At 55.7% G+C, this 13,215-nt stretch overlaps 3 protein-coding genes across 3 annotated transcripts; all 3 read right to left on the bottom strand.

Annotated features, from left to right (window-relative positions):
• Positions 1-425: 425 nt before the first annotated feature.
• PHACADRAFT_185689 (uncharacterized protein) lies at positions 426-1,018 on the bottom strand (the record flags this gene model as incomplete). The annotated part of the gene is made up of 1 exon (XM_007397461.1): positions 426-1,018. The coding sequence occupies one exon, from the start codon at positions 1,016-1,018 to the stop codon at positions 554-556; it is 465 nt and encodes a 154-aa protein (XP_007397523.1). The 3' UTR covers positions 426-553.
• A 457-nt stretch (positions 1,019-1,475) lies between these two features.
• On the bottom strand, positions 1,476-3,782 carry PHACADRAFT_210623 (uncharacterized protein; the record flags this gene model as incomplete). The annotated part of the gene is made up of 5 exons (XM_007397462.1): positions 3,517-3,782; positions 3,364-3,463; positions 3,278-3,308; positions 3,095-3,222; positions 1,476-1,834 (listed from the first exon to the last, which is right to left on the bottom strand). The coding sequence occupies exons 1-5, from the start codon at positions 3,592-3,594 to the stop codon at positions 1,476-1,478; spliced, it is 696 nt and encodes a 231-aa protein (XP_007397524.1). The 5' UTR covers positions 3,595-3,782.
• Positions 3,783-4,759: 977 nt separating this feature from the next.
• PHACADRAFT_210624 (uncharacterized protein) lies at positions 4,760-6,394 on the bottom strand (the record flags this gene model as incomplete). Its single annotated transcript, XM_007397463.1, has 4 exons — positions 4,760-5,624; positions 5,677-5,754; positions 6,009-6,111; positions 6,146-6,394. 4 exons carry the CDS (start codon positions 6,392-6,394, stop codon positions 5,149-5,151), a joined length of 906 nt encoding a protein of 301 aa, XP_007397525.1. The 3' UTR covers positions 4,760-5,148.
• Positions 6,395-13,215: the final 6,821 nt, after the last annotated feature.

The following is a 13,215-nucleotide window of genomic DNA, read 5'->3' on the forward strand; positions in this document are numbered from 1 at the left end:
GTAGATCATTTGTGAGAGGGGTGAGCGACGGAGGTCCGAGTCCGTAACATTGTTGTACTTGAGAATGGCGTCCTCCCAGAGCTTTTGAAAGCGTAAGAAGCTGGCTGAAGCGCCTTGATGTCCGGGTACAGGCTGTGTGTTTGGGATAGACATGATCAGGAGTGAATAATCGCTGTTGGATATGCAACTCGATGGGGGACGGGCGAGAGAGAGCCGGGACGAGCACCGTGAGGACCTCACACGCGCCCTGATACGAGGACCGTGGGGCAATAGGCAGGCAGTGCCCGACACGCGGCGAGAACTGATGCATCACCACACCCGTCGTCCATTTCGCTCGAAGCCAGCTCGCGTGAGTACATCATAGAGGGCATGGTCATAGATACCACGACAAAAACACTGCACAACGAAACATGGAATACGCATATGCGACCAGATTATTGATTAGACAGTGCACACGCAAACAAGTATGCAAGACGCAGCAGCAGAAGTACATCAAATGTCCTAGCTCGTCGCGTTCTCAAGTAATCGCGGTCGTGGTGGACGATACCGGCGCTCATCCCTTCCGTAGCCGCCTCTGGTATACGGTGCCGGTGATCTCGGCGGAGGCATTCTGTCCAGTGATGCAGGCTCTCGCCTGTCGTAGGGGCGCATATCCGCCTCTACCGTCCATGTATTCGCGATCACGATCACGAGCTGAAGGAGCAGGGCTCACACCCCATGGAGGATAGTCTCTGGCACCGTCGTAGTACGCGCCCGGAGGCCCCGGCGGTGGTGTACGCAATCGCGGTGGCGGCGGGTAGTTACGCCCGACATCGGCCGCACCCGGTGCAGAGGAACAGTATCCCGAAGCATCGAACGCATCGTCCTTGGCTCGCTTCACCGGAGGTCTGAGGTCGTCGACGGCTGAGTTGGTACAACGTGGCAGGCTGGGGCTGCGACAGCAACCCGGTTGTAGCTTTCCGAGTTTGCATCGACCGAGAATAGCGAGCACGTTCGAACCGGTCGCGTTCCTGGTCATCAGGAGGGTACCCGTCGGAAAGAAGTGCACTTGGGGGACGAGTGTCAAACGGGCGGGGAGGCGGTATATCGCCAAATGGTAGGAAAGACGGTGACGCGGGGAAATTCGGCAGCTCATCATCCTCACGGGTCTCCAAGCTAGGCGATGACGGCGATTCACCACGAGCAAACCTTGCGTCTCTATCCTGGTCGTAGTCGCGGTCTTGGTGCGGAGCAGGAGCGCATTCGCGATTGGAGGAAATCGGTTGTGTATGTAGCCCGGTAGTGGAACATCCCTACGGACCCGACTCGATCCAAGGCTTATCATCCGAGCAGCGGCCCCAGGATCTGTCACGCTCACACCGATCAGAATACGATGCACGTTCCAGCAGACGAGACTCACCTCGTTCAGGCGAGACTTGAAGCTACGCGAAGGATCATCATGCACCAAGGACAATAGACGAGCCTTTGGAGGAGAGCTAGATCTTGGTGGCGAGCGGGTCCTTGTAAAAGCCTTTGTGGATGATCGTTTGCCAGAGGCCAACCACGATCTTCAGGTCATGAGAGTCGATCAGGAAGCGAGTATCAGCAACAGATGGACGGGGATAGGAAGGTCGAATCGGTGCTGAAGCACAGTCTGGAACTGGACGTGAAGGCGTGGAGTTCGAACCGGGTGCAGCAGCCGCACGGTCATCCGGCGCAGGTCGATTTGCAGGAGAGGGGTCGCCAGGCCGTGACTTAGAGAGAAGGCTGACGCGCCGATCTATCGTCAGCAGATGACCGTACACGGTCGTCTCCAGGACGAGGAGCCACAGGGGTAGGGACGGATTTTGGAGTGCTGGTAGAGTTATCGTTCAGACGGCGACATTCGTCAGCAGCTCGTGAGGGCGCGTCTCCGCGAACCTCATCCGCAGGTGAGGGCCAGGGTCGATCTGCAAGAGGTCCTGTTGATCTTTCACCATGTCTTGAAGGACGGTCGCCAACTGCACCAGAGAGACAGAGGCGGGGCCAGCCTTGTATCTGCGGCAGTGACAGTCTTGCTGATGCATTGCCATTCACGCTCGACAGGCTGTACTCAGGGCGTACTCTAGACGACAGCAGCTCGATGAGCGACGCCCGCGGAAGATCATGTCAACTGCGCACCTCACTGGGATCCCAGACCCATGCTATGTGTCCGAGTGCATGTGGAGCACGCCGGACACTGTACCGTGAACAGCGTGCTTGGCGGTGGCCTGTTCGAGCAGGACTAGTTTGGAGGCATGTTCAGTTTCCGAGCACGGCTATTACGGGGCTCCAGAGAGACGGTGATATGAAATAACTTACTAGCTGAGCATTTAGTCTGAAAGGTCTCAACCTTTGCAGACGCGAGGCAGCAGCGAGAGGAGAGAGGGGGAGTGGAAGAACAGAGGGGATCTTGGATGCTTGAGAATGAGTTGGGACGAGCAGGAGCGTCAGCGCTTTCGTGTTTAGCGCGCATGCGTTCTGGCTGTATGAGTATTTTCGTCGTTGTGATGTTCATGTTCATCGAGTGCTCATGCGTGCTGTCGACCTCCACAAGCTCAATATAAACCTTGCTATTTCTTTTTGCCATGTAGCCCACCCACTACGCACGGCTGCACCTCTAAATACACTAAATACACTACTATATGCGATCAGTGCAGAAGCCCTTGAGACGGTTACTCAACGCTGAGAAATTGAGCCTAACACCTGCGTATCAAAATCAAGAGGCGTCCACTGCTGAACGAGTCGTTCGTCGCCGTCAACTAGAATTCCGGAGCCATCAGGGGACAAGCGCGCGATGCTGAACGAGATACCTGTGTTAAGGGCGAGGAGATAAGCCCCCGTTCCGATGTCCCACAGCATCATGCGACTCTGGGACATCGGAACGGGAGCTGATGCAAGTCCTTGTTCTCCACTTGCGGGGAAAGACGACTAGGCCAAGTGCGGCTCGTGTGCGGAGGACGAGGGGAACGAGACCCCCTGGTGATGATCGTCGTTCTTCCTCGCACTGCAACTCTTTCATAAGCCCCCGTCCCGTCCGCGAGAGACTGTGCTCCAGGCTAACACAACAAAACCATCAGCATTAGATGGAGCGCACATACAGCAGGGGACGGTACGCACGCGTCGGCGAACATCTCGTTGATATCCTGGGCCTCGTCGTCACCCTGCTCCTTCTGCGTTACCTGCTGCTCGAACCGCAGTCGTTGCTCGAACAGACGTTCAGCCCTGTATAAACACTGCAAAATTGCGCAAATAGACCCATCAAAATACTCGCAAAGACCAGGCTTCGACCGGCGATACTTGGCGACCGGCTACATCACCCGCGGCGTCAGTAGCGTCCAGGAGCATTTGCGCGGGCAAGCTTACTGATGAAGGCGAGGGAGATGCAGAGAGGCTCGATGGGCTTGCCGATCAGCTGGTCCAGCAGACGTGCATTCGTCCGGGGCTCGCTGCACTCCACGAAGCACTGCAAAAGGACACTGAGCTTTCATCGCAACATTGACAGACGAAATAACGGACCTGCTGACACAGCCCCCGCAGGAACTTGCTCGTCCCTTCGGTGTGCAGCATCTCCTCTACTGTCGTGGTCGCGCCCATGGCCGGCAGTCATACTTATCATCGGCGTCTCGACCTCGAGAAAGCCAGGATTGTTGAAGAACTGGTGGAACGTAGTTGACGATGCGACTGCAGGTCATGAACGTGCGCCTCGTTTCCTCGTGAGAACGCCCAGCTGGCGCTTGCGATAGCGGGGTTCCCTGGCCCTCGAGATCGAAGCGGTCCAACGGCAGCTGGCGGAGGTTCGAGTGAGGAGAATCATCTTGGAACGTGTGTTTAAGAGCTCGTCATTCTTGGTACGTCCCAAGGGCTCCAATAACGTGGACGATGTCACCATGGCGGAAGTGCTCGTGTTGCGCGACGAAGCCCTCTGGGTTCTTGTCATCTCTGAGGAGCGATTTTTCCGTGTGCGTATACTTACCGGACAGGCAAGAGACACTCACTGCCTGGCTGCCATGGCCTAAACCTCCTCGCTCTCGCCGTGGAGATACACGAAAGGTATGGATACGTCCCTCAGGACGTTCAACGATGCCCTCGCTCTTCTCCTCGGGCTTGACTTTGCCTGCAGAACCATGCTTTCAATGTAGCGCGGAAGCGGTACCGAGACCCCGATCTGATGAGGGTAGGGGTAAGGCCTTAAGGGCTTCTGGCCTCCTGGAGCTTGCGGACCTGATGCGAGCGAAATTCAAGACAGAGTTCAGTATCTTGAGTTGTAAGACAGTGGATAAAGCGGCGTGCATTCAGCTCGAGGTCTCCCTCGCTTACTTTGCCACTCGACAGGACTCTGCTCCGCCTCTTGAGCAGTTCATCTGAGAGCAAGTTTAGGCAAGTTTAAGAAAGGGCCCGGGGGGAGGAAAAGAATACACACCGGAGATAAGGTTCCCAGTCATCAAGAGCCTGGCGCACGCATCTACCATTAGCGGCTGGTCGTACGCGGTCATCTGTAGGACGAGGAAGCGCAGGGGGCGGGGACTGACGTTGGAGCCTCATTTGAGTAGTCTTCCAGATGGCGGCGTTGGCCAGCAGCTCGGGAAGGTCCAGCTCTACGACACTCGTCCGCGGGCAAGGGCCTGGGACGGATTTGCAGCGGAAGAACGCCCTGTCGATCTTTCGTCGGGTTTCGAAGGGCGGAGGCGGGCGTCTGTCGTCGCCTGGCCGAGCTGTGCGATCGTTAGACGGCGGTCACTGGGAGGAGCAGACTTGGGTCCTCGTTCTTCACTGGCGGGGAGAGGGCGACCATCATCACCAGAAGACCTTGACTGGCGGTCGCAAGTATCACGCCCCGAGCCGCAGAAAGGGCGCTTATCACCCAGGAACTCCCGAGGATGGTTCATATCCCTTCCTCCCCGCCTAACTCGTCCTTCTCCTCCTCCGTCGGTTCGTCTTTGTCGGCACCAGCGGCCGCATCCTCGTTCTCCGCACACGGACCTCGTTTTTCTCGCGAACTCTTCCACAGACGCCTCGAGACGGCCGCCGGTCGCGCCGAGCCAATCCCGCTCCTCTTGAGCGCGTCGTTTCGCAGCCGAAAGCGAGAGCATCTTAGTGTCCTTGCCTCCAGAGCTCGAGGACCGGAACGAGCTCCAGAACAAACGGAGTCTAGACGCACCCGCCGCTTTTCAGCGTACGGTTATGGCGTTTGTTCCATGCGAAGCCGTTGGGGTCGAGCCATTCAAGCAATGAGAATGCTGTCATGGCCGTGCGGGACGGGAACAACGTGCGGAGTGTGGCCTCGTCGTTCATCGTACCCAGCAGCCGAGGCTTGGGTAGGGGAAGAAATAGTGAGAGTGAGAGAGATATTCGTCCGCCGGCACGTTGGTGAGCGTGATGGCGTGGATCCCGGAGGAAGGGAGCCGCGGCGCGAATGGAAAGAGAATACCGTCGAGGCAAGCCCGGATGCTCACGAGAAGAGAAGCGTGTACCCTTGGGCTGAAGAAACTTGCCACCTCCCGGCTGCTCGGCGTGCGCGAGAAGACTGAGATGGTCTTGTCGAGAGTGCTCGACGGGACCCGCGGTATTGGTCGCAGTCTCTATCCCGGGTTTCCTCGTAGGGAACCGTAAGACCTCCCTGATGTCTGAACAGACGGTTAACGAAAGTGAAGATGGCCTCAGAAGAGGTAGACGTACTGGCAGAATCAGTCAGGAACGCCAGGCGGCCGATACCGACGCCCCGCCCCACCCGTCGGCGCGGAGTGAAGCTCCAGGCTGTCACAGCGGGACCATCAGATGGAGAGCGGATATAGCAGGGAATGACACGCACGCGTCAACGAACGTCTCATTGATACCCTGCGCCTCGTCATCACCCTGCCCCTCCTGCCTCACTCTACTCTTCGAACCGCAGCCGCTGCTCGAACGGATCGTTCAGCTCGCATTACTTGGCGGGTGGCGATATCACCTGCGGGCGACCGAGTGTCTGGCTGTCAGTAGCGCACTAGGAACAGTTATGCAAACGAGCTTACCGATCGAGGCAGAGGAGATGCAGAGCTCAGTAAATTCGCCGATTGGCGTGTATTGTCCGGGGGTTCGTTGCACTTGACACCATGCCGCGCACGAACGTTGAGCCTTCGTGGCAATATCAGCAAGTAATATAATAGACCTTCTGGCACAGCTCATGCAGAAACTCGTTCGCTTCTTCCGTGTACAGCGTCTCCCCCGGCACAAAATCCAGCTTCTTCCCCATCTTCGTGAATATGTCGTATCGCGCCCATGGCCGCTGCAAAACCAGCTCATACACACTCTCGCCGTCCTTGCCCTCGGGGTGTAGCGCCACAGTCGTCTTCCCGCCCGTAAGACATTTGGCGAGGCCCCCAGTCAGCCTCTCAGTGGTGTCCATGATATCGTACATGTTCGCATACGCCCCGTAGCGCTCGGAGATCGGGAACTCGAGTTGTGCGTCAGGTAGATGTCCTTGCTGCGGAAGACACGTCCGATCTCGTATACCCCGTCCACACCGCCGAAAATGACCTGCTCTACTGGAGCTCGGAAGAAATACGGAGGTACAGTCAGAGGCTGAGGTCGTTGCGGTGCGCGTTGAATAGCTTCGTGGTCGCACCAGCGGTCATCGGCGTCCCGACCTCGAGGAACCCGAGGTTGTCGAAGAATCAGTAAACGCAGCTGACGATCCGGCTGGGGGCGATGGAAGTGCGCCTCGCATCTTCATTCAGAGCGAAGCTGAGGTGGCGCTTGCGGTAGCGAGTTTTCCGGACCTCGAGGTCGATGCGGCGCAACGGCAGCTGGTGGAGGCCGGGGCCGAGGTGAAAGGACAACCGAGAGTTCGTCCTTCGTGAAGCACCCCAGGGTTCTGACTATATCGACGATGTGACCATGGCAGAATTACTCGTGTTGCGCGATAAAGCCCTCTAGGTCCTTGGCATTTCTGAGGAGCAGCATTTTCGTGAGCTTGTAAGTCGCTGGGAAAGCAAGGAAGACTCACTGCCTGACCGCCGTTATTTGTACCTTCTCGCTCTCGTCGTGGAGACGCATGAGTATTGTGAATACGTCCTGCCAATCTTCTCTCAGGATTTAATCTTGTCTTTGGGACCATGCTTTTCCGTGCAGTGAGGGAAACGAGAGCGAGAACGAGAGCTGGGGGCGGGGGTTGCGGCTCATGATCTCCTTGAGCCTGCGATCTGGCGGATGTTCGGCTTGAAGCCTCCTTCGTTTGCTCGAGAGACCTCTGCTTGGTCCTTTGAGTAGTTCGTCTGAAAGCAAGTTTGGTCAGGCTCAAGAAGAGGAGAAGAGGCAGCGTACCTACCGCCGGCCCCGGCATTTAGCGCAAGAGAGTGCTATCCGCGAGCCCTTGTCCGCTGCAAACGTTGAGGTGACCATTCCTGAATAGGTCCCACATCGACCCCGTTGGCTTTAGCTAAAGCGAAAGAGCGAGCTCGCGCAGGTCGAGTTGCAAGTATAGCCGGGTAACATGCACGAGTGCCCAACAAGGGCTCTTATACAGCCAAACACGTGGCGCTAAACCGCTGATTTAAACTCGTTCTCGTCTTCTTCGTTGCTCCTGCTCGCCATCTCCTCAGCCATGTTCTTCCACTTCCCCATCCCGACACTGCCCCGCGTCTACACCGGCGTCGGCCTTCCCAATTGAATATTTTGCTGGCGAGTTACCTCACGTCGCCGTTTCCCTGGTGCTCTGCAACAACCGTGCCTCCAGGGAGCTGGGCATGCCTCCACATCCGTCCAACCTGAACTCGTCGTCGTCGAGCATGTCATTGGCGATTCAGCGTCCAGCGTGCGCTGTATGTACTCGGACACATAGTGCCTGCAGGCCACGACGAGGTGCGCATGCGCTATCAGTACGATCTTCTTCGGGTCTCGCTCACCAGACCGTTGTCACCCAAGGCATGCCCATCGTCGCCGAATATCAGCGCCAATACACAGCCGTCGCCGGACGGCAGGAAGTTCTTCAATGGCATCGATGAAGACTCGCTCTAGCTGCTCATCGCGTCCTTGCCGTCGTGCACCCTCGCGGGCTCGAGCGCAAGCACGTAGCAAATTCTCGAGCACATCATGAAGACGAGACGGTCTTCAAGACAACGTAGGGGAGCAGGACGATAAAGACAGACTGCCGAGGTACGCTTGCAAGGGTCTGCTCTGCCTCAATAATCTCAACGAGAGTGCTATGCAGGCTTGAGGATGGGCAAAGTGCGGTAGGTATGCACTTGCGGAGCGTCCATGTATAATATTACAGTCTGCAATAACAAGATATGTGCCTAATCTTCCAGAGTGCTACATTCCGAGAACGTGCGAGATATCTGCTGAGCGAGCATACAAAATATACAGCTAGACTCGTCCCCGAGATTTCTCTCCGCTTTCGCCCACTTCTCACATAGGCATTTGACCTTGCGTACCACTCACTCGTCCGTGCCGTCCGCCACACTCCTCCCAATACCGCCGCAACCTCGCCCGGTTCGCCGATTCCCCACGTACGTGTTACGAGCCGTACAGCATATGCGTGACGCGCCCTATCCGCGATGTTCGTGCACGTCGGGCGCCGCAGGTTCACCGCGCGTTGAGCTCTCTTCATCGGCGCCGGCACCACGGTCGAGGAGTAGGCGCACAACCTCAGCGCGTCCCTCCGCCTTCGCATGGTCCAGTGCACGTAATCCGCCGGTGTCCACGACTGTGAGGTCTGCGCCGTTATCGAGGAGAACGCGGCAAACGTCGATGTCCCTATTCGAGGCTGCATCGAACAGCGGGGTGAAGCCATCCTCATCCTGCGCGTCGACAGCTGCCCCATGCTCGCGAAGAATGCGCACAATACTGACGTGGCCTTGTCTTGCGGCAGCATGTAGTGGTGTCCGTCCGGTCTGTGTCCGCGCGTCGACAGCTGCGTGGTGCTCGAGAAGGATGCGTGCGATGTCGACGTGGCCATTCTGTGCAGCGATATGTAGCGGTGTCGAGCCGATCCAGATCTGCGCATCAACGGCTGCGCTGTGCTCCAGAAGGGCGCACACGACTTCGACGCGGCCGTTCTGTACAGCGATATATAGCGGAGTCGAACCGTCCTGCATCTGCGCATCAACGGCGGCGCTGTGCTCCAGAAGGGTGTACACGACCTCGACGCGGCCGTTCTGTGCAGCGACGTATAGCGGTGTCGAACCGGTCTGAAACCTAGTATCGACGGCTGCGCCGTGCTCCAGAAGGGCGCGCACGATTTCGACGTGGCCGTTCTGTGCAGCGATACATAGCGGTGTCGAACCATCCTCGAACTGTGCATCGACGGCTGCGCTGTGCTCCAGAAGGGCGCACACGATGTCGACGTGGCCGTTCTGTGCAGCGACGTATAGCGGTGTCGCACTTTCCTGGGTCTGCGCATCGACAGCTGCGCTATGCTCCAGAAGGGCGCGCACGACTTCGATGTGGCCGTTGTGTGCAGCGACATATAGCGGTGTCACACTTTCCTGGGTCCGCGCATCGACGGCTGCGTTGTGCTCCAGAAGGGCGCGCACGACTTCGATGTGGCCGTTCTGTGCAGCGACGTATAGCGGTGTCGCACTTTCCTGGGTCTGCGCATCGACGGCTGCGCTATGCTCCAGAAGGGCGCGCACGACTTCGATGTGGCCGTTGTGTGCAGCGATCCATAGCGGTGTTGCACCATCCTGTTGCGGCGCGTCGATGGCTGCGCTGTGTTCGAGAAGGGCGCACACGATTTCGACGTGGCCGTTCTGTGCAGCGACATATAGCGGTGTCACACCTTTCTGGGTCTGCGCATCGACGGCTGCGCTGTACACCAGAAGGGAGCGCACGGTTTCGACGTGGCCGTTCTCTGCAGCGACACATAGCGGTGTATCGACGGCTGCGCTATGCTCCAGAAGGGCGCACACAATTTCGATGTGGCTGTTCTGTGCAGCAATATATAGTGGAGTCGATTCAGTCTGGAACTGCGCATCGACGGCTGCGCTGTGCTCCAGAAGGGCGCGCACGATTTCGACATGGCCGTTCCGTGCAGCGACAAATAGCGGTGTCGCACCGTCCCAGTGTTTCGGCGCGTCGATGGCTGCGCTGTGTTCGAGAAGGATGCGCACGATTTCGACGTGGCCGTTCTGTGCAGCAATATATAGCGGTGTTGTATCGTCCTGGATCTGTGCATTGACGGCTGCACTATGCTCAAGAAGAGTGTGTGCAATGTCAATCTGGCCTTCTCCTGCAGCACAATGTAGTGGTGTCCATCCATATATCCCAGGAACACTGCTGCCTGCACCTTGGCTTAGAAGTAACAAGACCACATCTTGGTGTCCTTGGTGTGTAGCAGCAGACAGTGGTGTTCCAAAGAGACCCCCCAGAGCATTGATTTCCATTCCCTTGACCTTGAGCATGGCTTGAATGTAGCGTGGAAGCCCCAGATAGGCTGCCCAATATACAAGAGACTGCCTTCCATTTTGATGTTCGGGTCGTGCCTTCTGCCACTTGAAGAAGTGGTAAGGTGTGGTTGCAAGGAGAAATTGGGACAGCAGATTATCAATGACTTCAGCAACTTGCCCAGGAAATATGTGATCTTGCCAATACCACACAGCATAGTCAGAAAATGGAAGGCTTGATGGTGATAGGTTGCCAGAGAGAAGGGTGAGGAAACACAGTCTTGCCAGAGTGATGTGTGCTGATGGATCATCAATGTGATATAATCTAAGAGAGGGTGGTAATTGGCCTGTGATGAGAAAGTCTAGTGCAAAGGCATGGACAAATTGGACAATCCGAGGATGCTTGACTGTGTCATCATGATTGTCAACAATCTCCACAAAGCTGGAGCACATCTTGACCAGGAAGCCTTCTGGGTCAGAGATACGAAGGCTGGGAATGAGCTTTGAGTTGCTGGTGGCTGAGAAGTTAACTGCAAGAAGTTCCACAAGCTCAGAGGGAGAGAGTGGCTGCTTGGCAAATGCAATACACTGAAATATCTGCTGTCTCCACCTTGCAACAGTTCCATTTGACTCAAGGCTTGAAAGGATATGTTCATATGTCTGAGAAATTGTCTTGGGAAGACTGGTCAAGGCCTCTTCAATATCACCAGGAGGACAGCTCCGCAGCATTTCAAGCTGCAGATTAACCCAGAGAAACCTTGCACAAAATTAAAATGAATTGAATCTAAAATAAGAATAAAACACTTGACATACATGCCATTTGCCATTGACATGAGCTTTTGCTGAGCAAGCTTCTTGATATCCTCTGGCCAGCTTGAGAAGTCATCTCCAGAAAGACCATGGGATACATAGACAGCCAAGTCACGAGTGTGTGCATCAGCATCATGGAGCTTGAGCTGGTGGGCAGGAAAACCAGATATAGCCTTCTGGATGTCAGCCTCAGGCCGACTTGTGAAGAGAATGTGTAGGCCTCCAAGGTTTCTTGACACAAGTCTGTGGAGGGTAGGGAATAGTTCGGATTGTCTGATAGAGTGTGGACACTCATCAAGAGCATCAATGATGATAACCACTCCACTGGTGGAAGCCTGAAGAATCTGCTCTAGGCAGCCAATGAGAAGTTCCCTAGTAGGGCTCAGCTTGGTCCTGTTCTCTGCACAGAACTTCATCAGGACTTGGTGACACTGTTCAGAGCAGGTAGCAAGTTGGTAGATGAGAGAGGCCAACAGGCCAGTTATGGTCTGCATCTCAGTGCGGCGGTAGTCAAAGTAGAAGTAAGCCACGTGCAGGTCAGAGGTGGACAAGATATGTTCAATGATAGATGAGCTGTAATTGCCAAGGCATACCATTAGTGCTAACTGGGTGTTAGCCAACTTTAAGCTGTACACACCAAAGAACACTCTTCCCTGTTCCAGCTACAACACACAGTTAATGAATGACCACCCACAGCTGTATAGAAGACTTACGGTTCCCATGGATCCAGTACACACCATTCTTACTATCTTTCCACTCCTCAAACTTGCTGTCAAAGAACCACATGCAAGTGCCTGCCAAGTGTGAAGTTTGTCGCTCCTCATGATTTTGACTTGGATCAGAGGGAGCTAGCCAGTCACAAATGTCCTTGTCAACTGCAAGCCTGGTTAAGCCAGATTGAATACCCCAGAGATGCAGTCCTCACGGTGTAGGTTGAGAGTGCTAGCTCCAATGCCTCGCAGGTCGGCAAGATCATTGCACACTAGAAATGCATTGGATGAGGATATGCAAAGATGTACTACAATGTGGTGATGACCAACCTGCATTGACATCATTGGCTATGCCTTGTGCCACATCAAGAGTCTGAGCTGTATTGGCCAAAAGCTCCTCCTTTGTGAGCTTGTCTAGCTTCTCAAGCGCATCCTTTACATCCTTGTTACCAAGGAGAGCTCGACCGTAGTCCCCTATCTCAATGATTAGGAGTGACTCCCATGGTGATCTGAAGGTGAATATTCCCTACCCGTGCGCTTCAAAATTGTGTCGCGCAATGACACTTGCTTCCTGACATATTTTGTACAGATTGCGAGTACATCGAGCAGCTGGATGAGCGCGCAGACAAAGATGTCTTCCAGCTGGTCGTTGAGCACCGCGTGTGATCGCAGGTGATTGTGAAGGCGTCCAAGGACCCCTCCGAGCCTCGACAGAAGTCCCTCGATAGCATCGAAGCTCTGGCTAACCTTTTCGGCTGCCTTGATGATTGTTAGCCCCGGAAATGAAAGTTGACAGAGTTTGGCCGCAAATGGCGGGCGTACCTCTAGAAGGACCCCGAACGCCGTGAAAATAGCCTTGCCGCCGGGCACCACACCCTGTTTGTAGATGAGAGAAAGGCAATTAACATAAGCAGAGCACACACTGAAGCCGCAGCCGCCTCGCCACCAGTGTCGATGAACAGCTTCGTGAAGGTAAAGATCGGTGCCACAACGGCCCGGGCCTTCTCGCCGTGTTTGCGAAAAGCCCTGAAGCCTTTCTTGTGCTCTTCGAGGACGCGAATGACTTCCTCGACGGAGTTTGCGTAGATCATTTGGTTGAAGAGGGGTGAGCGACGGAGGTCCGAGTCCGTAACATTGTTGTACTTGAGAATGGCGTCCTCCCAGAGCTTTTGAAAGCGTAAGAAGCTGGCTGAAGCGCCTTGATGTCCGGGTACAGGCTGTGTGTTTGGGATAGACATGATCAGGAGTGAATAATCGCTGTTGGATATGCAACTCGATGGGGGACGGGCGAGAGAGAGCCGGGACGAGCACCGTGAGGACCTCACACGCGCCCTGAT

This window comes from Phanerochaete carnosa, assembly GCF_000300595.1.
Source record: "Phanerochaete carnosa HHB-10118-sp unplaced genomic scaffold PHACAscaffold_6, whole genome shotgun sequence".
Classification (NCBI taxonomy): Eukaryota; Fungi; Basidiomycota; class Agaricomycetes; order Polyporales; family Phanerochaetaceae; genus Phanerochaete; species Phanerochaete carnosa.